General features: G+C 55.3%; 6 protein-coding genes across 6 annotated transcripts; 3 read left to right on the forward strand and 3 right to left on the reverse strand.

The window, feature by feature from the left end:
• Window positions 1–1805: 1805 nt before the first annotated feature.
• Window positions 1806–3067, forward strand: KVR01_008139 (uncharacterized protein; the record flags this gene model as incomplete). Its single annotated transcript, XM_044783823.1, has 4 exons — window positions 1806–1830; window positions 1881–2131; window positions 2165–2541; window positions 2614–3067. The coding sequence occupies 4 exons, from the start codon at window positions 1806–1808 to the stop codon at window positions 3065–3067; spliced, it is 1107 nt and encodes a 368-aa protein (XP_044643117.1).
• A 215-nt stretch (window positions 3068–3282) lies between these two features.
• KVR01_008257 (uncharacterized protein) lies at window positions 3283–5259 on the reverse strand. The gene is made up of 2 exons (XM_044792844.1): window positions 5150–5259; window positions 3283–5091 (listed from the first exon to the last, which is right to left on the reverse strand). The coding sequence occupies exon 2, from the start codon at window positions 4271–4273 to the stop codon at window positions 3458–3460; it is 816 nt and encodes a 271-aa protein (XP_044643235.1). The 5' UTR covers window positions 4274–5091; window positions 5150–5259; the 3' UTR covers window positions 3283–3457.
• Window positions 5260–5649: 390 nt separating this feature from the next.
• KVR01_008013 (uncharacterized protein) lies at window positions 5650–7636 on the forward strand. The gene is made up of 2 exons (XM_044782074.1): window positions 5650–6730; window positions 6817–7636. The coding sequence occupies exons 1-2, from the start codon at window positions 6540–6542 to the stop codon at window positions 7190–7192; spliced, it is 567 nt and encodes a 188-aa protein (XP_044642991.1). The 5' UTR covers window positions 5650–6539; the 3' UTR covers window positions 7193–7636.
• A 99-nt stretch (window positions 7637–7735) lies between these two features.
• KVR01_008075 (uncharacterized protein) lies at window positions 7736–8764 on the reverse strand. Its single transcript, XM_044789567.1, has 2 exons — window positions 8240–8764; window positions 7736–8096 (listed from the first exon to the last, which is right to left on the reverse strand). Exons 1-2 carry the CDS (start codon window positions 8346–8348, stop codon window positions 7966–7968), a joined length of 240 nt encoding a protein of 79 aa, XP_044643053.1. The 5' UTR covers window positions 8349–8764; the 3' UTR covers window positions 7736–7965.
• Window positions 8765–9524: 760 nt separating this feature from the next.
• Window positions 9525–14146, reverse strand: KVR01_007840 (uncharacterized protein). Its single transcript, XM_044781465.1, has 9 exons — window positions 13074–14146; window positions 12706–12751; window positions 12484–12643; window positions 12188–12395; window positions 11537–12095; window positions 11424–11462; window positions 11291–11359; window positions 10059–11211; window positions 9525–9991 (listed from the first exon to the last, which is right to left on the reverse strand). Exons 1-9 carry the CDS (start codon window positions 13304–13306, stop codon window positions 9939–9941), a joined length of 2520 nt encoding a protein of 839 aa, XP_044642818.1. The 5' UTR covers window positions 13307–14146; the 3' UTR covers window positions 9525–9938.
• A 5170-nt stretch (window positions 14147–19316) lies between these two features.
• KVR01_008247 (uncharacterized protein) lies at window positions 19317–21729 on the forward strand (the record flags this gene model as incomplete). Its single annotated transcript, XM_044784272.1, has 3 exons — window positions 19317–20161; window positions 20670–21055; window positions 21129–21729. The coding sequence occupies 3 exons, from the start codon at window positions 19317–19319 to the stop codon at window positions 21461–21463; spliced, it is 1566 nt and encodes a 521-aa protein (XP_044643225.1). The 3' UTR covers window positions 21464–21729.
• Window positions 21730–24211: the final 2482 nt, after the last annotated feature.

Genomic DNA, 24211 nt, shown 5'->3' on the forward strand with positions numbered 1-24211 from the left:
CAGAGGACCATCGGTGCCTTGGACATCTTTCACCACGTAGTCGAGCGTGAGATTCTCTTGAGTTTGGGACGTGGGTGCCGTGTATCTGTGAAACTTCCAAGGTTGCGAAAGTACGGCGCAATGGATACCTATCCCCAGCGGGGGCTCTCGTATGAGCCAGAGCTTGATGTTACTCAGCAGCACCCTTACGCTGACGAGATTCCGAGTGGCTTTCCCTGTGGCTAACCAAGTCATTGATGATTTAGCCCCAGCTAATGAAATTTGTCTAACTATCAACAAAGCTGCCATGTGCGATGAACTGCAGATAAGACATCCCGGCTTACCTGAGGCTCAGTGGAGAAACACCAATCGAAATCGGGATCGAAATAGGTGCTCAGGCAGCGATCTTTGGATCCTGTCTCCGATCCGCGCCAGCCTGGAGGACAAATACTACTAGGTCAGGCTTCTCAGTCAGCCGAGCGTCAACGACTACTCTTGCAGCGCCGCCGCCAATGACGATGAAGTCGAACTTCAGCGCCTCAAGGGCTTCCGAGTCCACGTAGGAGGTGAAGCCATGCTGAAGAGTGTCACAGGGACTATGGCTTTGATTTGACACCTTGGAGGAACAGGGAGACGGGTCTGGACTAGAAGTAGGCTGTTTGATACAAATTGTGTTTTGTACGAATGGCGTATTTACTCATTCAGATAGCACTTGAGTTAAACGCTATCTCATCCCGCCACCGTGTAATGACTCTTCTGCCGGACTTTCTGCCAATTCAAGATTTCCAAGGGGGACTGAAGCTCATTAAACACATTATTACCAGCCACGATGACTTCTAATGCCGTTTCGGAGAACTTGTTTGCTGGTGATCCACGGTATCGAAGTGAGTTCATAGCGGCCACTGTCTATTGTGGTGGTGCTGTGGCGCGAGACTGAAGCGTATGCGTACCTAGCCATGAGGGAGGATGGGGCTTTGGCACAGAAACGGCGGCACGCCTTCCGCTACACAGTAGACACTTCTATTAACAACCTCGTGACAGGCAACATGAACGCTGGTACTCCGACCTACAATACCCAAAACTCACCTGTAATTAAGGCTGAGTACCCTCTAGATACAGCCAGACTTATGCCTGCAGGCTTCAAATGGGACGGCCCGACTGCGCTACGCCACGATCGCTAGAGCAGCCATCACGCACAGACATCTATGGTACCAGCTGACTTCACTTTCCACGTGGAACAGACACATTGATCGAGTCCCTGGAATCATATGATACCTACATCGATCCCACTGACGCGAGTGGCCAAGCCGAGCAGCAGCCCAGAACAAGTGTGACAACATTTGGAGTATCGTAGCCCGGCTGTCCGTGTTTGGAGGATGGGTGCCGCTTGGAGGGCCTAGCTCAACCACTCGCAAAGTCTCTTGGTGGAGACTCTGTTTCATGAGAATGTGTTGCTCTTGTGATACAATCCACTCCGCCTCTGCTCATGACGAAGTGGTCAAGTGCTACTCGTAATCAGCTCCAAAGGGTTGGATAGGGTGCCCATAGACGACCCTAGAGTATTCCACGTACCGTTAATGCAATTTTATATAACATACAACCACAGTGTAAAGGGCTTATGCATACCCAAAAAGAGAGGAAGCGTAGCGACTGCTGCGTGATGGCCTATTAGCGCCTTGGATCAACGCGCCATGTCTCTGAAGCCCATGGATATGACATATTTCGCAAATCCTGCACGAAGAGCTGCGCCTTTGACATACTAGTAATAGGCGTGATGCTTCGACATAAAGCCAAATTCACTGAATTTTCTAGACCTCTCGACCAATATGGACCGGCGCTCATCATTGAAAAGTACAGCGTGATCGTGCTCGTCATCTATCACTCCACAATTGATCACCGAGCGGATCACGAAACCATGACGATTTACCCAGCAAACACACCAGAGACGCTCAACCCTTTACTAGTCACAACAGTCTTTGGAGCGGTAGCACTTCTTAGCTGCATGGTCCGCCTATATACCGTCCACGGCCGACAACAAGCCTTGCGAGAGGAAGAATTTTTCATGATAACAGCTCTGATCCTCACATATGTATCCCTAGGACTACAATGGGCCTGTGTCATACGCGGCGGAACAGGACGGCATGTCGCCGAGGTGGACATGCGGGATCTCGTCCTGACGCTGAAGCTCATCCTCCCATTCGAGGCCCTGTACGGCCTCACGCTCATGCTCGTCAAGCTTGCTGTCCTGCGCTTCTACAGCAGGATATTCGCCCCGAGCAAGTGGTTTACCTGGGCTGTGTGGGTCACCGCGGCGGCCGTGGTCGCGTGGATGGCCTCGGTGGTCCTGGAGACCTTCCTCCTCTGCCGGCCTCTTGCCTACAACTGGGACGCGAGTGTCGATGGGGTCTGTGGGAATCGCAACGCCGTATTTGTCATTGCCGGCGTCACAAACATGGTCACGGACTTCATGGTCCTGATTGTCCCCGTGCCTTGCATCCTGAAGCTGCAGATGCCCGTGGGGCAGAGGATTGGGCTGCTGCTGGTTTTTGGCATGGGTGTGCTGTAAGTTCAATGCCTGCAGTCAGCTCACCTCGTCATGCGCAGAGCGCGTACTGACTTTACCGTGGATGGCAGCATCAGCGCCATTTCCATTGTTCGACTGCGGTCCCTGATGATCATCTCCTTCGACGACGCCACCTGGACACTGCCGATGGGCCTGATGTGGAGTGTGCTAGAGCCCGAGCTGGCCATCATCAACGCCAACCTTCCCCTGATGCACCGCTTCTTCTCCAGGATGAAAGCCAAAATTTCATCCTTGTCCTGGTCAAAGAGCACGGCCCAGAGCAGCAACAAGGACGAGTTCGACGCGATCGGCGAGAACGGTATCCTCCTGCGCACCATCGGCGGTGGCTACATGCAGAGGAGCAATATTGTCGTCGGGGTGGACGCGCCCCGGGTGAGCGAGGGCCCGAGTATGACGGGCATAGTGCAGCAGAGGTCCATTCGTGTGGACTTTTCCGACATCAATTATGGAGAGGTGGGCTCAGGTGGTGGTGGTGATGGCCGTGCCCGTGTTGGTGAGGCATAACACGGTCGGAGTAGGTGTACGTGATCATTTATGGACCCAGTAGACGCCAGAACAAGTAGGATAGGCGTTGACCAATGTGGAAAATGAGGAGCAGGCCGTTCAGGTTCAAGGACTTACACATCGGGCTTCAAGGGCAATTTGTTTCTGGACATTAAAAAAGGCAATCGGTCATAGTTACAACTTGAAGTCCCTGTCATGGGACTGTCATTTTGGTTGCGAAGCACAAAGGCAGAGGTAAAATGTAATGTATCTATATATCGTAATCTATGACTCCAGCTGGACAACTCTATGTGTATATAATCTGACGACATGCAACTAAATGGAAGTACCTCTGTAGAGCCCAGACCCAACATTGAACTCCACATGACAGCTCATCAGTGCTGAAATTCATCACAAGACACCCTCCCTCCGCGCAAGGTCCAACATGGCGTTGACCACCTTCGAGACATCAGGCGTCTTGAACGGCAGCCTGTGGTTCCCCTCCCACTGGATCAGCTGCGTGGTGCCGGGCTCGCACCACTCGGACAACAGCCTCTGGTGGAAACCCAGCCCGGGGTCCTGCATGCCATGGACGTGGATGGTGGGCAGGCGCAGGACGCGACCGGCGGCGGCATTGCTCGCATAGTCGAAGCTCTCGTCGGCGCCGAGCCAGTCGGCGACGTCGGGCTCGGGCTGGAGGAGCGGGCCCCTGCCGGCCATGAGCACGCCGAAGCGGAAGTCGGCGCCGGGGGCCCCGGAGGCGGTGCGGGCGGCCCCGCCGACGCGGCCGAGGGCGTGGCCGCGGGGGTCGAGCTGCTGGCGCAGCAGCAGGCTGGCGGCCATCTTGGCGCCCTGGCTGAAGCCCAGGACGGCGGCCCAGGGCCCGGTGGCGCCGCGGCGGTCGTCGGCGTCCATGGCGTCGGCGATGGCGCGCTCGTCGAGGGCCCAGGTCTCGGCGGGCTGGCGCTCGACGGCGTTGGGCTCGGTGGTCAGGACCCAGCGCTTGAAGGGCCCGCACTCGGCGTAGACGGTGAGGACGTCGGGCCCGGCGGTGGAGGGGAGCGGCGCCTCGACAAAGACGGTGCGGAAGTGGGGCCGCAGGTGGTAGTCGAGGCTGCGGCACTGCATGTGGAAGATGCGCGAGTTGGTGCCGCCGCCGTGGAGCATCAGCACGCGCGGGAGGTGCAGGGTGGACGGGTCCGGCGGGGGGAGGTCGCCCAGCTCCATGGTGGTGGTCCGGTCTGGGTGTGCTTAAGTATCTATCTATCCGTGGGTGGTTCCAAGTTGGGCGCCGACAATGCTCGTGACACTGGCTCGGGGATCACGGTCCGCCAGTCGGGCCCAGGGATGTTTGGCTGACCGGGTTCTTGGCCGATTGGGGAGAGAGAGAGTGCGTGTCCAACTATGTCCCAGTGCTGTCTGTCTATGTATATAAAAATGGTACTAGTGGTGGTGGGGATTTTCGGGGTTGGCGAGGAATACGACAGTATACACTGGCATAGAAACACCGAAGAAGGTCATGGAAGAGAGGACCCGGGAGAAAGGGGTCGGGGTCGGGGTTGTTTGTGAGAGTCAGGCACACGCCGCCCGAGTAGCTCCTGACTCCGGGACTCAGGGACTCAGGGACTCAGGGACTCAGGCTGCCCGACCACCTGCAGATCGGTTCGGACTGCTGCTGCTGTCAGACTATGGTGGACACCCTGCCGGTCATACTAGTAATGTTCCGACCCCAGTCTTGGCTGCCAGATCCCTTGAGCAGTCCAAGTCTTTGATGGGAATGCCATTCTTCTGTTCTGCCCTCTGCCAGAAAGACACAACATACTAGTACTGTAGTAGACAGATGTCTCGGTACCACACGTAAGGCGGTGTGCTTTGACATGAGCTGAGATAGGCGAGGCTGGATGGTAGGATCTGGTCAGGAATAAGCACCTTTTCTAGCGCATGAGCTGCTCAACGGTCAAGCATGTGTTTCTATTGTACTCGGTATACTCCGCACGGCACTCGAATGTGCAGTGCGAATATCAGGTACGATAATAGTTCGAATCCTTGTCCACCTTGCCCAGTCAGTACAGGCAGAGTTGTGAACAGTACTCGAGTGCTTACCTAGGTAAGTATGTATGAACTGGTAGATGCGGATTCCAAATGACAGTGGAGGGACCGTCATCCAGCCAGCCCTACAACGGGTTTCGGTTCCCGCAATTGCACGGTTATTCAGCCGTTTGGACACCCCTCGATTCGGCTGGTTGGGCCATTCAGGACGTCCAAGCCCACATGGTTGCTTACTTAAGTATCCGAGCACCCACTCTATCTACCATCAACCCTAACCCATTGATACTCCAAGAGGCCAATGGTCTCTGCTCTCGATTGTATTATCTATTCGGGACTAGAACTAGACCCGTATTTCAATTGCCTTTCAGCAGATGCTGCGTAGGGCTGTCGTCGTTGTAATGGTATCCACCCGTCACGCTGTCAAAGCAGGTACCAAAGCTTGCGAGGTTGAATCTCCAACCTGCCGAGGCACTGGGGACTTGCCTGAATACACAGTAGTGTGCAGTGCAGGGGTGCGAGAGAGAGGAGAGAGAGAGAGACGTGTTGGCAGAAGATGGGCGCGGGCCAAAGCACTAAAATTGGCTCCCAGCCACCCCGCCTGCACGCCTGCCACCCCAGCACCGAGGATCCGGGACAGCAGCCAGCCAGCTAGGCGCGAATCCTTGCTGGTAGCCTGCCGCTCGCGAATCCCTCAAGTGCTCCCTCCAATCCTCATCGCCGCCGTTTAATAACCGTAGCGGCGCCATGACAACAAAACCCCAGTGCTGCCCCAACAACAGCCTCACTTCACCCACGTCGCAATGCGGTGACCATCAATCGATCACGTCGAATTCCCCCCTCCCAGCATGCAAACCAAACGAACGAGACCAGCAGACACGCCCATCTCTCGCCTCGCCTCGCCTCGCCTCGCCTCCAACCACTGGGATCCGATCCCGACAGTCAGTCAAGCTGCAGCTCCGCGCCCGCGCCCGCCGCTGCCAATCGGGTCCTGCCCGCCGCCGTCCATCGCGGCCCAATTCTACCGCCTCGATTTCGTGACGACGACGACGACGACGGTTTGCTCTTGGCTTGGACGTGGCCCCCTGCCCGGGATATATCACCACTAGAACAAGGGCGACTGCGGCCTGCTAGAAACCCGTTGAACACAACGAGTGCGCCTTTCGACCGTAGCCTCGCACGCTGACGGCCGTCGACCGATCACACGCTCGCTTACGGGAAGACGTATATACCACTGCGCAGACACAACATACCAGACAAGACACGAAGGATAGAGGAGGAAGAGGAGGATAGCAGCAGCAGCAGCAGCAGCAGCAGCAGCAACAACAACACGAAGTAGAAAGAAAGCAAACACGTAAAGAGGCGCATCTCCGACACCCAACCACCACCACCACCACCACCAATACTCGCTGTCCGACGACGGGGCCAACCCAACGAGCCGACCACGATGGCGTCCTCGGCGACAGACTCGTCCGTCGTCTACGAGCGGCGCACCGTCGAGCGCCTGCACAAGTACCACTGGCCCGCCATCCAGCTGAACCTGTGGATGCTCTTCATGCTGGTCGCCTCCTCCGCCATCCTGGGCATCTTTGCCAACTTTGTCCAGATCCAGGGCCAGCTCGGCCTGGGCGTGCCATGGTGGGTTTTTCTGTTGTTTGGCCCAGTCGTCCCGACCCTCCCCCCTCCCTCCCCCTGACTGACAGACACGCCGCACGCACCACCAGGTACTTCCCCTACTACATAACCGTGGCCGCCCTCGTGATAATCTTCATCGGCATCCTCCTCTGGCTCATCTTCCAGCGCCGCCTGCTCCCCTCCATCGTCATGATCGGCGGCTTCATGCTCTTCGTCCTGTGGCTCGTCGGCCTCATCGTCACCAGCGTCCAGCTCTGGGGGCCCGCCGGCAGCGTCGCCTCCAACTGCAACGCCGCCGTCTTCGACCGCAACCCCACCGGCCAGACCCTCGAGACCCTCGCCTGGCTGCAGCAGCGCAGCATCTGCCAGGGCTGGCAGGCCGTCTTCTCGCTGGGCTTGGTGGGCGCCATCTTCCTGTTGTGGATCATGATTATGGCCTACCAGGTGTTTGCGGATAATGCTTGAGGTTTAAGGCTTAAGGCTTAGGTGGGGGTGGGGAGGGGGGGCGTGGTTTGGTTGGAGGTTTCACGTGGTTAATGTAGTCATGCGGATACGGGTACTGATATATGGGTTTGACGATTGTTCTGTTTTCTTTTTGGGGGACCTTTAGGGGGTTAGCTGCCCGCCGGGGCTGTCACCTCATTCTGTTCAGCGGGATGGACGGGTTGCGCAGAAGATGCGCTGGCAAAGCCGTATGGGGCAGTGTCCTCAAGACGAGGTCTTGATGCCTCGAGGCTACGTAGGGTATACTCGTCGACATCGACGAGGTTGGGTCTGCATAATAGGAGTCCGGAGCGGCGCAACGCTGGGGATGCCCACGGGCAAGGACATTGATTTCAACTTGGCATTATGTTCACATACCTAGCACTGGATTTCAAGCAAACAGCAAGATATTCACACCTTCATAAACAGCCAGCTCTACTGGTGTCAGTGCGTGTGCCCACGATATGGACTCCAGCGCTCGGGGGCCACATCACACTTTACAGTCAACATTTGCACTTGTGAGCATTTCTCATACACAAACTTCCATTGGAGGCCATCTATCATGGCAATTAAAACACGTGGTATCGTCAAAAGTCTGTAGCAGTGTCTGTCGCAGGAAGAGAGTGCCCTCCTGTGCCTAGGTATCCATTCCATCCATCAGAACGCCAGGTGCCCGAGACACCACCTTCACATAATGGCCCGATCGCTTGCTCCCACGAGGGTGACGCAGATATAGAGACAAAAGAGAGACGTCTTTAGTTGGAGATCTTGGGGTCGACCTTCTTGCCGGTGGCCTTCTCGTACAGGCCGCGGGCGCCGTCGGTGATCTTCTCGGCCGTGTTATGGTCGACGTTGTGGCCCGACTTCTTGGCGCCGAAGGCAAAGGCTGGGGAAAAGGGCAACATGTTAGTTGGTGGTCTCTCTTGTAATGGGCACGGTGGGTGGGGGAAGGAGACGGGGAAAGACTTGTTTCCTTTGATAAATAAAACAAGAATAGAAAAGAGCAGAATAGCACTGCGGCGAACTCACCCTTGTCAACGTAGTCGTCCTTCTGGCCGGCGGGCGCACCACCGGGGGCGGGGGCACCAGCAGCGGGCTGGCCGGAGGTCTTGCCGGTGAGCTTGTTGAGGGCGTCCATTTTGGTGTTTGTTTTGGTGTGGGTGAAAAGGTGGCTGTTCAATGGGCTGTTGCTGTATGTATGTAGGAGGAAGATATTCTGCGGCTGCTGAGGAGGAAGAGGCTTGGGATGATGAGGGGAAGGACAGAAGGGGACCAGCCCTTTCGATCCAGGGACAGCCAAGAAAGGGGATCCTTTTATATTAGCCCTTCGAGACCGAGTTACTCAAGCTGCTAGCCGGAGCTTGAGCACAAAGGGGGCGTAGCGTGGAGGCGTTGGTGTGCGTGGAAATCAAGCTATCATCAAGCAGGGCAAGCGAGCGGGCAGGCATGTGAGGTGAGATGAGGTCAACCTTCAACCTGGACTTGGTTACCTCCCCTAACATAACCTGAATACCGGTACCACGTTCCTGGATCATGGTAGATAGGTTGGCGGCGGGGGGGGGGGGGGGGGAAGCACTGGCAGAGGAAGCAGGGTCTGGTCGGGGGGGCCATTACATCACCGCTCGGGGGCAGGTGTCACAGGCTTGAGACGTGCTGAAGTCCTAGCTAGGGCAGCTAGGTCGAGAGCTCTTACCAGAACTAACAAGAAAGGACCTGCCTCCCTGTTGTATCGATCATATCACAGGCCAGGCCGTGCCTGGAACAAGAGACAGACAGACAAGACACCCTTGTCTGTTTCTAAACTTGGCCGCGGCGCAACGGAGAGAGATCTACGCACGCAGCTTCCCCATCAGGAGCGGGGCCGTCGAGGGGCAGATCAGTTCCATCAGACCAGGGCTCGCTCGACACGACTGCATTGCTGCTGATGATGTGATGCGTCCCATGTTTTGTCCCGGTTCGACAAAGTTCAAGGCAGACAGAGACACAGCGAAAGCCCAAAGGTCGGACGAGCAGCGAGGCAGGTTCTTCCCTTCCCCGTTGAGCGACGGCCGCTCGGTCCAAGGTTCCTGGACCTGTGAACCTTAATCCTCAGGTGTGACGTCATGGCCGGTTGCGACAACCATCTCCCCCACCCCCACCCCAATCCCCAGGCGCGACAACCGACAACGGCTCCGGGTCCCATCTCCAGGACGAGATGCTGTCTGTAGCTTTGGGACACCAAGGCTAACTGTCTTGGATGGGAGCCAAGTGCGAGCGTAACCAGTCAGGCCAGGCCTACAAAATAGAGACGAGACAAGACTTGATTGGATGCATGTGCATTCACGACCAGTGTCTGTCGCTTCATGAACAGCACCAGTCCAACAACTTAGTTTGCTATGGGTATATTCTGTGAGCCAACATATGCCATTCCATGTGGGGAGAAGAGAATCCATATATGCGCCGTCAACCTAGAACCACGGCCATCGGCAGACCACCCAGTACGGACAAGCCGTCAGGGGAAGCTCCAACACCTCGTCTTGGCCCCAAAGACACGACTCCGCCGGTCCGGTCGATACCGTGCGCTGAGTCTTGCTGTGTGCCAGACGCCATCGATCGCCCAGTCCGCTGCCAAGACCGTTCCCGGTCCATATCCAACCAAAATAACAATTTGAAAAAGCCCAGCACCATCCAGCCCACGCCAGCACCCATGCCGAGGGTATCTCTTTTTTGCTTTTTGTATTCTGCTATCTTACAGGCCAACCGTAAAAGCTTGCGAGTCCTCGATTGCACTTCGGATTTGGTCTGGCAACGATGACCGTTAGCAACGTAGATCTCGCGGGTGAAAAGTTCAGGACCAAAGCATGCTCACCTCTCATCCCGCCCAGAGCCTCAAAGGCAGTAGAGTAATTAGACAGAGTGGCATAGATGCTGGTCAGGCCCTGCTGGAGCCTGACCAACAGGCTGTTCACCACAACCGGCCGGGGCGCCCCCGCGCCATTGCCATTGCCATTGCTGTCGAGCATGCCGCCGCTGTGCCCGTTGTTGCTGTTGGGCACGGCACCGTTGCCGGCCCCGCCCGCGATACTCGCCACCTCGGCACTGTACGGGTACATGCTCTTGGTCTTTTGGTGTACCATGAGCAGCGCGTACGCGCACTGCATCGCACAGCACGCAAACGACGGCATTGTCCGCGGGCAGACGGTCGCGCTCGTGGGCGACAGGAAGCACGGCGCCGGTGGCCCTCCCCCTCCCGCCCCTAGCCCTCCGACGGCGCCCACGCCCGCGTGGGCCTGCTGTGTGAGCGAATGTTGTGACTGGGGCGCCACACCGGCCGGGTTCGGGAACGGCAGCTCGTCGAAGCTGTGTGCGATGTTCAGCGCCGACTTGAGGCAGATCTTGGCGCTCTGGTGGCTGCTGAACGGGAAGTTGGTGATCGGCTGCTGCTGCTGCGGGGCCGCCATCATTCCCGCTTGGGCCTGGCCAAACGGCGCTGTCGCCACTGGGAAGCTCGTCGGCATGGGCCCCGCGCCGTCCGAGGATGGCGACCTGATCGAGGACCCCCCGCCGTTGGCCCCCGTGCTGCTTGTTGGCGTCGCCGAGATGCTGAATGGGTTCGCAAATGAGTTGCAGCTGCAGGTGGGCCACCGTCGCGGCTCGTCGCCCGGGGTTTCGGCGTCACCCAGCGACTTGAGATCGCAATGCTTCCGCGAGAAGACGGGGATGTCGAAGAATGCGCAGTAGCGGTGCAGCTTGATGCGCGCACTATTGAGCTTGATGCTGGCCATGCATCGCAACGACCGCGCCACCACCGCCTCTCCTGGGTCCACGGGTGACGTTGTCGTCGAGGTCAACAGCCACGTCTCGCTGTGTGACAGCAATGGCTCTATCAGGGCCTCGAGCTCCTTCATCCGCTCGTAGATCGGGTTCATGTCGGCCTTGTCACGCACCGCCTTGTTAAGCTCAATGACAAACTGCGTCGCTGCCAGAATGGCCCGTTGTGCCTGGATATAGGCGGCGAATGCCTGAGACAGGTCAGATGTGCCCGCTCAAGGGCGGATCAACCTCGAAGGAGGCCACGTGGATTTTGCGATCCATACATACCTCTGGGTCCGCGGCAAAGGTTGGGAACTTGGCCGTGTAGCTCGGCGAGAAGGACGCGAAACTCGGCTTCTGGACGACGTTAGAAGTCTTGAAGGGCATCTTAGTGGCATGTTCCGGTCCAAGGTATCCTTACCGCATTGCTTACAATGGCGCCTTGCGCAACACACACGTACTGCAGGCGAAACAAGGTCAGCGAAACCAATTCTAAGTGCTTGTCAAGCGTGCGTGCGAGTGTAGAGCCCGTACTGTCATCCACCAGATCCTCCTCCTCGCCTCCGAAAACTCATCCTCGGTGGTGCACGAGTGAAGCGAGATATCCATAGCGGCCATGAGCGCCTGCCCGGCCCGGTTCTGCATCTTCTTGATGTTGCCCCGCTGCGCATATTCATACACGCTCAGAATGTCCAGGGCGACGATTCCCTCGAGCTCGACGGGAACGCGCGGGTGGAAGGGCTGGCGGAAGTTGTGGTTGTGCTCCTCGCTTAGCGGGCGGGATGGGTCGATTGCGCTGTCGGGGATCTCCTCGTCGTTCTCCATGGTCTCGAAGGCAGTCTGAGCGAAGTACTGCGCATACTTGCGGCGGAAGAGCTGAGAGTCGCGCGAGGCGTGGTTGACGTCCTCGGGGCAGGGTATCAGGGCCAGAATGGCCGAGATGGCGAGGCTGATGGGAGAGGTGGGCTCGAAGCCCTCCTCGAAGACGTCGATCTGGTTCTGCAGGCGTGGGATGGGCCGATCCACGGGGATATGATCCGGCGGGGGGAGAATAGGGAGAAAAGGGTGTATGAAGACATAATACGCATCAAGTCTGCAACAGGGTGTCAGTAAGATGTGCGTGAATTCCCCCCCCCCCGGGGGGGAGGGGGCTTGTGGCCGGAAGGCCGTAGGAGTCAGCCTCACATGGCAGCATCGCTCTGGTACGATCTGACCATGGGCACGGCGTGCGACGGCGTGCCTGTGCCCGAGACATCCGAGCTGAAGCCGTTCCCTAACACGGGACCGGTGCTGTTCATGAACAGGCTGTCGAAGATGAGGTCGCTGTCCTGGACCCAGTCCTCGAGGTGCTTGAGGCCTGCGCCGGGGTCGATGTAATTTTGTATGGATATGGCTGTGCATCCAACGAGCATGCAACGGTCAGTGCAAGCCCAATCTCCCTGGGACGACTACCTAAGTAGTAGTGGCTGGGCCAAACTCACGGTCACGGGGCATGTCGGCAGGCTCCTGCGAGAGCAGGGCGAAGACATCGTCGGGGAGCTGCTTGGGCTCATCGCTGCGGCCGGGCCGGGGCTTCTTGCGGCAACGAGGGCCGCCACGCCGGCTGGGAGTGTACACACAGTCTCGACTTCTGCTCTGGCACTGGGAGGAGAAAGTATTCAGATGAGTTCTGTCCTGGGGATTCAAGGAGGGAGGGCGCATACAGTTGCACACGGCCTACCGCCGTCACAACGAGTGCGGGCAGCCCGGCTGCAGTCATGGTCAGCCAGAAGTCAACACGGGGGTCGGGGCAGGATTGCCCAGCAAGGAGCCAGCAGCAAGCACGGAAGCAAGCACGGAAGCAAGCGTGAAGTCCGACCCGACCAATCCGGACAGCGCCGGAACGGGCCACGAGGGAGGGCCGGCCCCAGCTCAAGGCAGGAAGAGGTGCATGAAGCAAGCCATTCCGCGGGGCACGCGGGGGTGCGTCTTGTGTGTGTGTGTGGGTTCGCGGCCGGGGCACGGCGCAGTACGGCGACCATATAAAAAATAAAAATATAAAAATAGAAAAGGGGAGGATTGAGTGACATACCAAGCCAGACAGGCCGATTTGACCGGGGGCGCGGCGAACTTCTTCTTGGTCACGCCACCAGGTGCTGCGCTGGCGGGCGGCGGGATCGCGGCAGCGGCGGCGGCGGCGACGGCAGCAGATGGGGCGGCGACAGGTGCAGGATGCTCCGCCATGACGGGGTCTGCTGGGTCCTTGGAGTGCAGCAAAAGACGGTTGCTGTCGGGGACAGGAGTTGTTGGGTGGACCGAGATCATTCGTTCGGCGTATGGTCGTGGAGTTAAAGGAAAGCAGACGCCGGCTGGCCGGCCGGGCAGAGGCTGGGCTGGTGTGGGACTGTGGGCTAGGCTGGGCAGGCTGGGCGGGTAGCAAGGTGAGGTGAGGTAGGGTAAGGTAAGGTAGGGAATAAGGTGTCTCTGGGCGAGGTAATAAGGTACCTAGGTAAGGTACCACAGGTATGTGTGTGTATATGTGTATGGATGGTGTGAGATTAGGTATACATAGGTACGATGGGATGTGGTGGGATTAGGACAGCACAGGACAGGACAGGACAGACAGGAGGGAGGACAGGATGGACCCTGGGTCGTGGCTTCCCAGGGGCGGCGATAAGGTCTCAATCTCCCAGTCAGTCAGTCAGTCAGTCAGTCAGTCACTCTCGCTCAGCTGAGTTGGCACTGGCAGCCACGCAGCAAAGCAGCAAAGCAGCTCCAAAACAGACCCAACCCCGACTGCAGACTGCAGGCCGCAGACTGCAGGTTGCAGGTTGCAGAAGTGCGTGCAGCAGAAGTGCAGCAGCTCGCTTCTCCAGTCGGCTTCTGCTCCTGGCCACAAAGACGCAGGTTTATGAGCTTGCGACCTTGCGTCGCAGCGGCTGGCGACGCCTCAGGCCGTGCCCGCAGGGGTTGGCTTCGAGGCCCGATCGGAAATCAGAACGCAGGGACAGCGGCGAAAAGTATCGGCGCGACGGCACATCAACAAGCCTGTTTGCTGTGTGTGATGAAGGATTGGCCAAAACTAAAAGTGTATAGATACTGTGCAGTGGAGATGAATGGGATTGAGAAAAAAAAAAGACGGGAAAAAAATAGATAAAAAGGATGATGGTGGGGGGGGGTGGTAATTAGAGACGAGAACGAACAGAGCTTGGACAAGATGATATCTACTGTACGGTCCGTAGTGAGAGAGATCAGATCGACTCTGGCTGTCTGCTTGAGCAAGTTTGCTGCATGCCACAGCACCGCAAAACACGAGTTGTATGCGAATTGACAGACTCGCAGGCTGCTGAGAAGGCAGTCGGGATCTGGCATGTGGTCCTTGGCACCTGGCCACTGTCCTGGTCCTGGTCCTGGTCCCAGTCAAGTCCATGTCCAAGTCCAGGTCCAGGTCCATGATCCACAATCATCCACTCGCAAGCACTACTCCGTACTCCGGACGCTGGGAAAGAGCAGCTCTGCCCCTGCCCCTCCTCCACACACCCAGACCAGACAGCTTGGTGGAAGGCATGAGGCGGGGTCGTCGGCCCCATCCGCATCACCCATCAGAAACAGGAAGCCACACTGGCACAGGCCGCACACACACACAGGCCGCACCTGCCCGTGAACTGACCTGGCCTGACTGACTGACTGACTGACTGACTTAATTCTGTATTGACTGTTCGACTGACTGGCTGTTCGACTCATGCGAACCCAATCGGAGACCAATCCAAGGCGTTGCACGAGAGCGTCCATGGCAAGGTGGGGCCCCGGCCAAAGCCTGAGACGTGATAGGGCTGATCAGGGACAGGGCACCCTCAAGCTTTCGTTTCCTTTTGCAACAGCCCGAACTGAGCTCCCTGTGGGATTAATTGCAAGTCGCCACCCCCACAATCGATCGCACCTCCAAACAGCCCACCCGAGCTGTCAGCACCACAGTACCGACTGACATATTCACCACAGGGCGGCCGGGTGGCAAAGTGGCAGAGTGGCAGAGTGGCAGAATGGTCTCATGCTGCTGGCTGCCGAAACATTGGGGCCGAGTTGCAGTCCCCCAGTTGCAATGTCGAGCACCTACCTGCATTGGCAGCCCAGCCCGTCGAGTGGCAGAGGCAGAGAGTGGCCATTTCTCGGTACGCGAGCAGCAATCAATCAATCGCCTTCAAGGGTTCGCCTGCACGCAACCTGTCATCCAACAAGTGAACCAAATGAACGAACCAGCCAACCAACCTTTACCTTCCGGGTCCAGCCAGCCAGCCACCTGCCAGCCTGTTTACTGATAAGGCTTAATCATCACAATGGGACACTGTCGCCAGGACAGCGAGGACAGCAAGGACAGCCTGACCATATCGAGTACTCCCAAAGTTGCCACATCCACACCCATCAATACATATAACCATGGGTTCAGCCAGTCAGCATCGCCGTCTACCTACCCATCAGGCCCGTCCAGTACAACCGACGACACAGGAGATAAGAAGCATCTGATGTTGGGGCTGATTGGGGCTGATATGCCGGCATTGAGTCGGGTATAAGGTTGCCTCGGGGTTCATCTCTCAAACAAGAACACCCAGGCTGCCAGGCTCGCCATCGCGGTGGTGGATGCAAGAATATCCATCGCATCGCCTGCAGCTCCGAGCCGTCTCCTCCAAGGGTCACCCACCGATTGTAACCCCAGCAGGCCAACAGGACCGCGAACCCACGCCACCGGGCCCAGATCTTGCCTGCTGGGATTGCCAGTGTCGTCGTGTTGCATCCCCCATCATATTCCCAGACGTCCCCCGCATCAGCAGCAGGCCCCGAGGTTATTCGCCCCCCCCCCCCAATCAAGAATATCCGGGCGCACGCCACCTCTCTCTCTTGTGATACATACGCACCTGGCATCGGGTTATTCTCTGACCCGCTGCATGCGAGATTGTGCTCGCTACCCGCAGCGACCAGGACAGCCGGGTGTACTTACTGATGCGATTGGCGGTGTCCGGTTATCATCGCGTCTCAGCTGATGGGCATCGTCTGGAGTTCTAAAGATGTGGACGCTGGAGAACCCCTTCGACCGGAAATTGACGATAACTGCGCCTGGCTATGAACCGAGGATTCACACCTGGCACCACCATTAACCCTAAAGTACCTAGGTAATCAAGAACCATATCACCGGGTCCCGCGCGCGCTCCCAGCTGGCTGCTACCGTACGCCCTTGGACATGGGTTATGATGCGAGGCAGGATCACCGGCACTTGTTGCAGTGTAACTTCGACACTACCTTGGTTTGTACATACATGGGCAACAATACCGGATGGACCGGCTATAAAACAGTGTAGGCTGCCAAAGTTGACATTTGGCCACACAACTTGGCAGAGCAGCAGACAGACAACGTGCATGCATACTGGCACATCGATGCCACAGCCCTACAGACATCCATCCATCCCACAATCACCCCACCTCACAGCTGCATTGCTGCCACTGCCACCTGTAGACTCCTATCGTTCGCACCACTCGGTGTCTTTCCTTACTTACACATTTAACAGGGGTGAGAATCTATTTACAAGTGAAAAGTCAAATGGAAAGACAAGATCCTCACATGGAATTCCACCCAATCCAGCACAGTAGAAGACAGCTCGAGGGTGGCAGGGTGGGTGGCCTCACGGTCTAGACTACCAGGGAGTTGTGCATGTGAAACCCACACAGCTGCGCACTCCACATGTCCGTAAATCCGAACCGTACATTCGGTTTGGAACAACTCCTCCACATACTGTTGAACACATGGGGCCAGGAATAAGCTCGAGGCCAACAAATCCTACTCGAGCCGAGTGTACATGATCAGCAACGCTCCGCAGGTTTCTCCGCATCACGTGGGCGTCAACTAGACAGCCACGTTTAGAGCCCACAACCTGTCAATCCGCATATGCCTGATATGGAGGCAAGGGAGGCCATGTGTGGAGCCGACGACGGCGGACTATAGATAGGGCTGTCTCATTATAACCGTTGTATTACACCGCCGTTGGTGATCGACATCGGTCGGCAGCTGCACGTACCCGGCGGTCGACTTCAACGTTCGTTGATCGAGGCCTGGGGGAGGGCTCTGTGCGCGGCACTCGATCAGACAGCGTTTGTTCTTGGGCAGCCAGCATCAATCCATCAATCATGTCCCGGGTGGGTTCCATGCCGTCGTCTCGCATACTTACCCTCGAGGCTGGATGTCTCCGGCTCTGGGAGCACGGTTGGGACAATCTGCCGGCATCACCACCTACCTGCCCAGAAGAACAAGCTTACGGCGCGAGCCGCCCCGTGCCCCGCCTCCCCGCGGGAATAGAAGCCTGCCTCGCCTCGCCTCCCCATTCGCCCCCCCGTCCACCGCGACGGGTCAGGCATCCGTGGGCCAGAAAAGATGCGCTCGATCCCCCGTGACAGCCGTACGCCTGCGTGGGCACAACCGTGGCCCCAGGCGACGCGTACCCAGGCGGCGTGCCACCACCAGCCGGGGCAACACGCGCCAGCCCAACCGGCTCAGACGCATACTGCCGCAGCGCCTGCGTCGATGACTAGAAGATTCGCCTCATCGCGCGCTAGATCTCCTTGATCGCAAGGAGCCTCGTCCCTCCTCGCCCCTGAAGAGCTTGGCGACACAAGGGGTTAAGGGGGACATTGTGTGCTTGGCGCCGGTTTTGATGTGGGCTGCTATGCCATTGTCAGCAGTCCGTTCAACTGGCTTCGAGGATATTTTGCTGTTCATTTTCTTTCAGGCGATTCTCCCATGGTACAGTTACTTCAGGTGCTCGAGATTCGGCCCAGTGAGACCATGCATAGACATGGGACACCTCTGATTGGAACGGGGAACGCGTGGTAACAACACAATGATGTGGTGGCTAGCAAGCAAAAGCTCCGAAGTTCACAGTGGCTCAAGGTCAATTCATGTGCGGGATCGTGAGCACTTGAGAGCCAAGAGTAGCTGAAGACATCAGGATTCTATTGTCCGTTAGACTACTACCTACCAAAACGTTGAGCGTCAGGATCGGAGATGCACGAACACTGAAAAATGGCCGAAATGGAACCCATGGAGAGAAGACTAAAACCAAAGTGAGAAAATGTCATGGATACAGAACCCAAAACCACAAGATGCTGCGCGTCTAAGGTGTCTTGAGAACCTCAAGTGCTCAGGCTCGCCCACGGGCTTGTCCCATTTTCTTCCAAGTTGGAATCTACAAGCCACATCACCAGCCTCTCCAGGTCCGCCGAGGCCGGGCAGTTCTCGGGGTTGTCGCAGAGTAGCTAGACCATGAAGTCGTCGATGATACTGTCACACAGAGGGTGGCGAGGATGGCGCCCCCGATGCCGGTCTCTTCTGTCGAAAGGAGCTTGTTCTTTGCCAGAGGACCGGGTCGTTGGCGTTTGGTGTTGTTTGGGTAGATTGGGATTTGTGCTCTCAACTCGTTCCTCATCTTCACGCTCCAGACGTCCTCGAAGGTCAGGTCAACTGGTCGGACAATTCTCAACCCGGCCGAATCACGACATTTGCACAAGCTCTCGTAGACGAATTGTCTGCTGCATGAATTGCCAAGATCAAGGAATATATAAAGGGGTTGTTCGGTAGCGTTGTCTCCTGGGCTGCTCTCAGTTGCTTGTGGATATCAGCAATGTTATTCCCAAGCGGACTAGGTGGTCGACATCTTGCATGTAGTGGCCTTGTGGACCGACAGCCCGTGTTGATTCCGAGAAGATGAAAGACCCTTTGGAAGAGTTCAAATGGTCGTGACACGGAAATGTTGCTTTCACATCGTCTCATTGTAGGACAGCACTCAATGCGCACAAAAAAAAAGTGGCTTTCCAGAATGGTTTGGATAACGAGCAACATGAACGCCGACTCCAAAGGCTTGAGCAGACGAAGGATATTTTGCTCGTCAACAACACAAACCTTCCTTCAGCGGTCAACATCACAACGGCACAGAAGAATTTATCTCTTGGAGAGAATGATTCTAGAGGACTTCGAATCAAAATATCTTGCCGCATACAACGCCTGAGCATCCAGAAGCATGCTACGTTCATCACCTTGACCGATGGTTACGGTTTTCTCCAATGCATGTTGATCTCAGGCAATCTGACACAAACCCGTGATGCTGTCTTGATGGCGAGAGGAGCATCTTTGACACTTTTCGGAGAATTAAGAAAGGTGCTGCATGGAAGGTTCGCCCCGGATAACTAACCAAGAATTGCACGTCGACTACTACGAAGTAATTGGTCATGCGCTGGCTGATCGCGAGTCCATATTGAATCGAGTCTCCTCATCCCAAAACCAATGGGACCAAGCTATGCTGGACAACAGGCACTTGGTACTCCGAGGGGAAAAGGCATCCTCTCTCATTACGCTCAGATCAGCGGTGGAGTTGGCTTTTATCCAGGCCTATCCAACAAGGAACTTCACCAAGGTCTCTCCGCCAGCACTTGTTCAGTCCCAGACGGAGGGCGGTTCAAGTCTCTTTAGCATTTCGTACTATGATGAGCAGGCGTATCTTACTCAAACCTCTCAACTTTACCTTGAGACTGTCGTCCCAAGTCTTGGGAACGTCTACTGCATCGAGAAATCATTTCGGGCAGAAAAGAGCTTGACTCGCCGCCATCTCTCCGAGTACACGCACGTTGAGGCGGAGATGGACTTCATTACCTTCGAAGACCTTCTCACCCATGTCGAAGAAATCGTCTGTTGCGTCGTCGATATTTTGACCTCAGGTCCAACCGTCTCAAATCGTATCCATGATTTGAATCCAGAGTTCAGAAAGCTATCCCGGCCATTCCTGCGAATGGGGTACACTGAGGCAATCGACTGGTTAATCTCACAGGACCCGCCTGTCTTAAATGAACATGATGCTCAGCATACCTTCGGCGATGACATCGCTGAAGCAGCAGAACACAGGATGACTGACAGGATCGGCCAGCCAATGTTCCTGACCCACTTCCCTGCGGATCTCAAAGCCTTCTACATGAAGCGTGACTCTGGAGATCCAAGATTGACAGAGAGCGTCGATCTGCTGTTCCCCGGTGTTGGAGAGGTTGCTGGTGCGTCGATGAGAATCGAGGACCACGATGAGCTTCTTGATGCATTCAAGAGGCATGGCTTACCGCCTGAAAAGTATTACTGGTACATCTATCAGAGAAAGTGAGTCAAGATCTCGACTGATGACTTGAATGAATGGCATGCTAATTGACATCAGATATGGCACATCACCACATGGGGGATATGGACTAGGATTGGAAAGATTCCTAGCGTGGATAGGTCTTCAGCATACCGTCCGGACCTGCTGCTTGTATCCCCGCTTCATGGGGTCGCTGTAAGCCATGAGTCGAGACGAGGGCATCTCCATTGTGTCTTTTTGACCATTGTTGTATAAGATCTCCTACTTTTGAATCGCAATTTTTCCAAGCCTACTGTGATTATTTCAATTTTTCCTTGACCATTATGCACCCTGAACTAGATATTTGTGTTTACAGTATTGTCGAATAGTACATATGCAAGGGAAGATTTTCGTTTTGTTCAATGTGAGCCAAATTGCTGTCTCCGTCATTTGATGATGACTCATCTTTTGTTGGTGCCTAGGTAAGGCCCGTAGATGAGCAAACAAGCACCCAGCACTTTACTCATAAGGCCACCATCCCAGCCGACATAGGTTTTCCGATTTTGACCTTTTCAACACTTTCCATAAAGATGATCTGCGAGTCGCAATCTGGATAAGCATTCCACTGTCGCCACCACTTACAACTTGTAATCTTGAGAGCACCTGGTCTTTGGAGGTCATGGCAGCGGCAAAGGCTGCGCCCTTGATATGGATCAATGGCTTTCCGGGGACTGGAAAATATACAGTCGCCAAAGCAATGGCCTCATTGCGTGCAAACTCAATCTTGATCGACAATCACAAGCTCATTGATCCGGTCGAGGCCCGCCTGCCGCGAAGCCATCCAGATTACAACAGCGAGCGTCAAAAACAGCGTCAATTGGCATTTGATAAATACGCTTCCAACCCGGGCACACTAACTGACCTCCTCATTTTCACTGGTGAGATGATATCCTATGCCGTCTCGGGCTCCATGGAGGTGGATGACATGCACACAGACCTAACTGAGTCCAGACTTCCAATCGAGCGACGAGCTGGGTCGCAAAGTGGCTGGGGAGTACCTGGCCGCAGCCGAGGTGGCTGGACGACCGTTCGTTCCTATCTACCTGACTTGCGATGTCGATTCGAACCTTGGAAGAGTAGCAACACAGGAACGGCTTAGAAGTGGCACTACGAAACTCACCGATCCTCTGGTGCTGGAAGGCCTTCGATCGAGATGCGAGCTCTTTGTCTTTGAATGTTGCCTTGGTTTCTCCATCGACACGACCAACTTGAAGCCCATTGAGGCAGCATCGAAAATTCTTGATTTCGCCTTCGGACAGCCACCAAGTGGGAAGGCCACTGAATGATGTACTAGGAGTATCATGAAATGGTGTACTCCGAGGTCCGGAAGTCTTTCTTTTTGTTTAGAGATATAATGGTCCGCTCGTCCCCATCCACACAGTCTAGCTACATATAGCCACTTGCTAGTGACGATAACTCGGTGTAGTAACTACCTTATCTCAATGGTAAATGGAAATCAAGGGGGTCGCCAGACTGATGCAGAGGCTATCAAATATTAGTAATATGTTTTTTATGGCCACGCCGGTGGTTCTGTCGCTGCTGTCGATAGTCGCTCTAGTCGTTAATGTGTACTCGCTGCTGGAGCCCTAAATCAACCTGCGTTCGCACGCGTAGGGCTCATCAAAAGTACACTGTAATTACAGAAGATACTAATGGCAGAACCTGAACGAAGAGAATCTATCGGGGATGTGACAAAACCCGCCATTGCCTGCAGGATTTCATTACGTCCCCGGATTCCGGAGACGAGTTTCGGCCAGAGGTTTTTATTATTGTCAGAGATCATGTAACCTGGCTCTCTATCGCTATCGATGCCGTGTATGTCTTTATGTGCTTTAGACTAGTTCCTTACACTGAGTATGAGTATGTGACCTATTCTAATGCGGTATTATTAAGGTAGTATTGGGATAACTTGCTGTTACATGGAAGCTTTTAAACATTTTCATCCACGTGGCGCCAATGATGTGGTCGATTACCTGTACATCGAAATCTAGGCGGCAACCTGTGAGATCGGGTGCCCAGTGTCCGCATGCTCAGAGTTCCGACTCCACAAGTATCCGTATCTGGTCTGGGGAGGACGCTGGGTCGTCTTTTGTTGGTACTGAGATCCCCTCAAGAAGCTCGTTGAGGTTTCCCGACTTAACCACCGTGACCTTCTCGCAGAGCTGGGGTGGGCATATTTCTTCGTAAGCCTGCCGTTTCAGTGGTCAGCCCTGGGACATCACCTAAGCGGTCTCGCAAAAGACCGCCATAGTTACGCACCAGTAACTTTCCAGGCCTTCCAGTACAGTCCTTACGCAGAGGCACATGCCTGATGACTGATTCAGCCAGCGACGTGGGACTCCAATTGAACACCAAGGGAGCTAGCGGCGCGGCTTCGCGATACTGATTGACGCTTTCTGGGTGGTAATTTGCATTAGCCGGGGTTTTAAAACTGTCCGTTTCATGTTGATTACAATACCTTCAAATCGGTTGACGAGGTCCATGTCAGTCGAGCCCCGAATGCCCCATCCAACACCTGTCACGTCCCAGTGTCTGCCCTCCATCCGGTCCGCGATGACTGATGCTGGCTGTTCTGGGCCCTGAAACAAGACTGCATTCCAACTATTAGTTAAGGATCCACTAGCCTCAATTTGAAAGGCGTACTGTAGACATTGAACCCGGCTTGGACAAGATTTGCGGCTTCGTTGCGCAGAGAAGTGTCAAGTCGGACTGGGTCATATCCTCGAGAAATGACAAGTGGATGATATGCGGCGAGCCCTCTTTTTCTACGTTAGACAATTGAATAGTTGACCGAATCTTGCATTGACTCACGTGTAGAAAACGTTGACTTCGCCGCAGGTGGCATCGGTAGGAAAGGTTATTTTTGGCCCTGGGCCCGTGTCAGTCGTGTTCTGCTCAAATGACACGCAACCTGCAGCAAGGCAGACAGCTTTATTGAACAGTCCCATGGTTTCAATATCGAGTGACCGTCTTTTGAAGGGACTATTATGCAGTGTGGAGATGAACGGGAAGAGCTCGTGCTGGGCGGTTGAAGACAGGTTCTTAACGGCATTCAGAATTGGCTTGGTGCGGGCTGGGGCTTGACTAAATATTGATTGTATCACTGTCTTACTGTGTATGATTTATTTGCAAACCTTTCTGGTGCCCAGAATGTGGAGTTATCATTAACCTTCCGGTCCCCGCACGTCACCGCATCTAACATAGTTATTGGGATCTTGGGCGATCCATGTCGGGGCGTGTTGCCGACGTTTCGGCTGAAAACAACGCCCGAGCCCCAATATATCAATTTTGGATTCACTGGTCAAAGTTTGGAAAATGTGATAACAACATCTGGGTGAACGGTCGTGAACAGGAGCAAATGTGTTACGTGCCGGAACTTTCTCAACATGTTCTACCTAGGTACCATCCACTTATCTATTAAGGTAATTGCTTGCGGGCTATATTCTCCTTAAATATTAGGTTTGACGTCCTGTTCCATTGTAGTGCAGGGTCCCACAAAAGACTATACACGGCCGAGAAAAACTTTAAAATTTGTTTATCGGCACCTGGGCTGTCGCTCGACGGCACACTCCAATCGACCACCTGCAGTACACCAGCCGAAAGCCAGTTATGACTGCCGTGAGAAATGCCCTTCCATTCCTTCACTTCCCTGCCAGTGGAAGCTGGGAGCATAGGTCCAAGACTTTCGGTATCACCAACCCTTCCAGCAGCTAGAGATAAGACTGATGAGGGCCGCACCAAGTGGATCTTGAAAGCATTCGAAGGAGACGAAGAAGGTCACTTCGCAGAGCTGCTTCATGACAGAATACATGTAATCCACACTAGGACCGATTATTTCTTAGCCGATGAAGGACATCTTGAGCGTCGTCGAGTGATTGCCGACAACCAGCTGAAAGTAGCTCAAGTGTGGGGAACTCAAAGTAATCATCCTGTCGTGATTATCATGATCTAAGAGAGCACGGGCTTTCATTTGGCAGAACATTTGCGGGATGCAGTCCACCCATTCCTGAATCTTATACGTGAGTTACAGTGTC

Source organism: Diaporthe batatas (assembly GCF_019321695.1).
Source record: "Diaporthe batatas strain CRI 302-4 chromosome Unknown Contig00009, whole genome shotgun sequence".
In the NCBI taxonomy this organism is placed as follows: Eukaryota; Fungi; Ascomycota; class Sordariomycetes; order Diaporthales; family Diaporthaceae; genus Diaporthe; species Diaporthe batatas.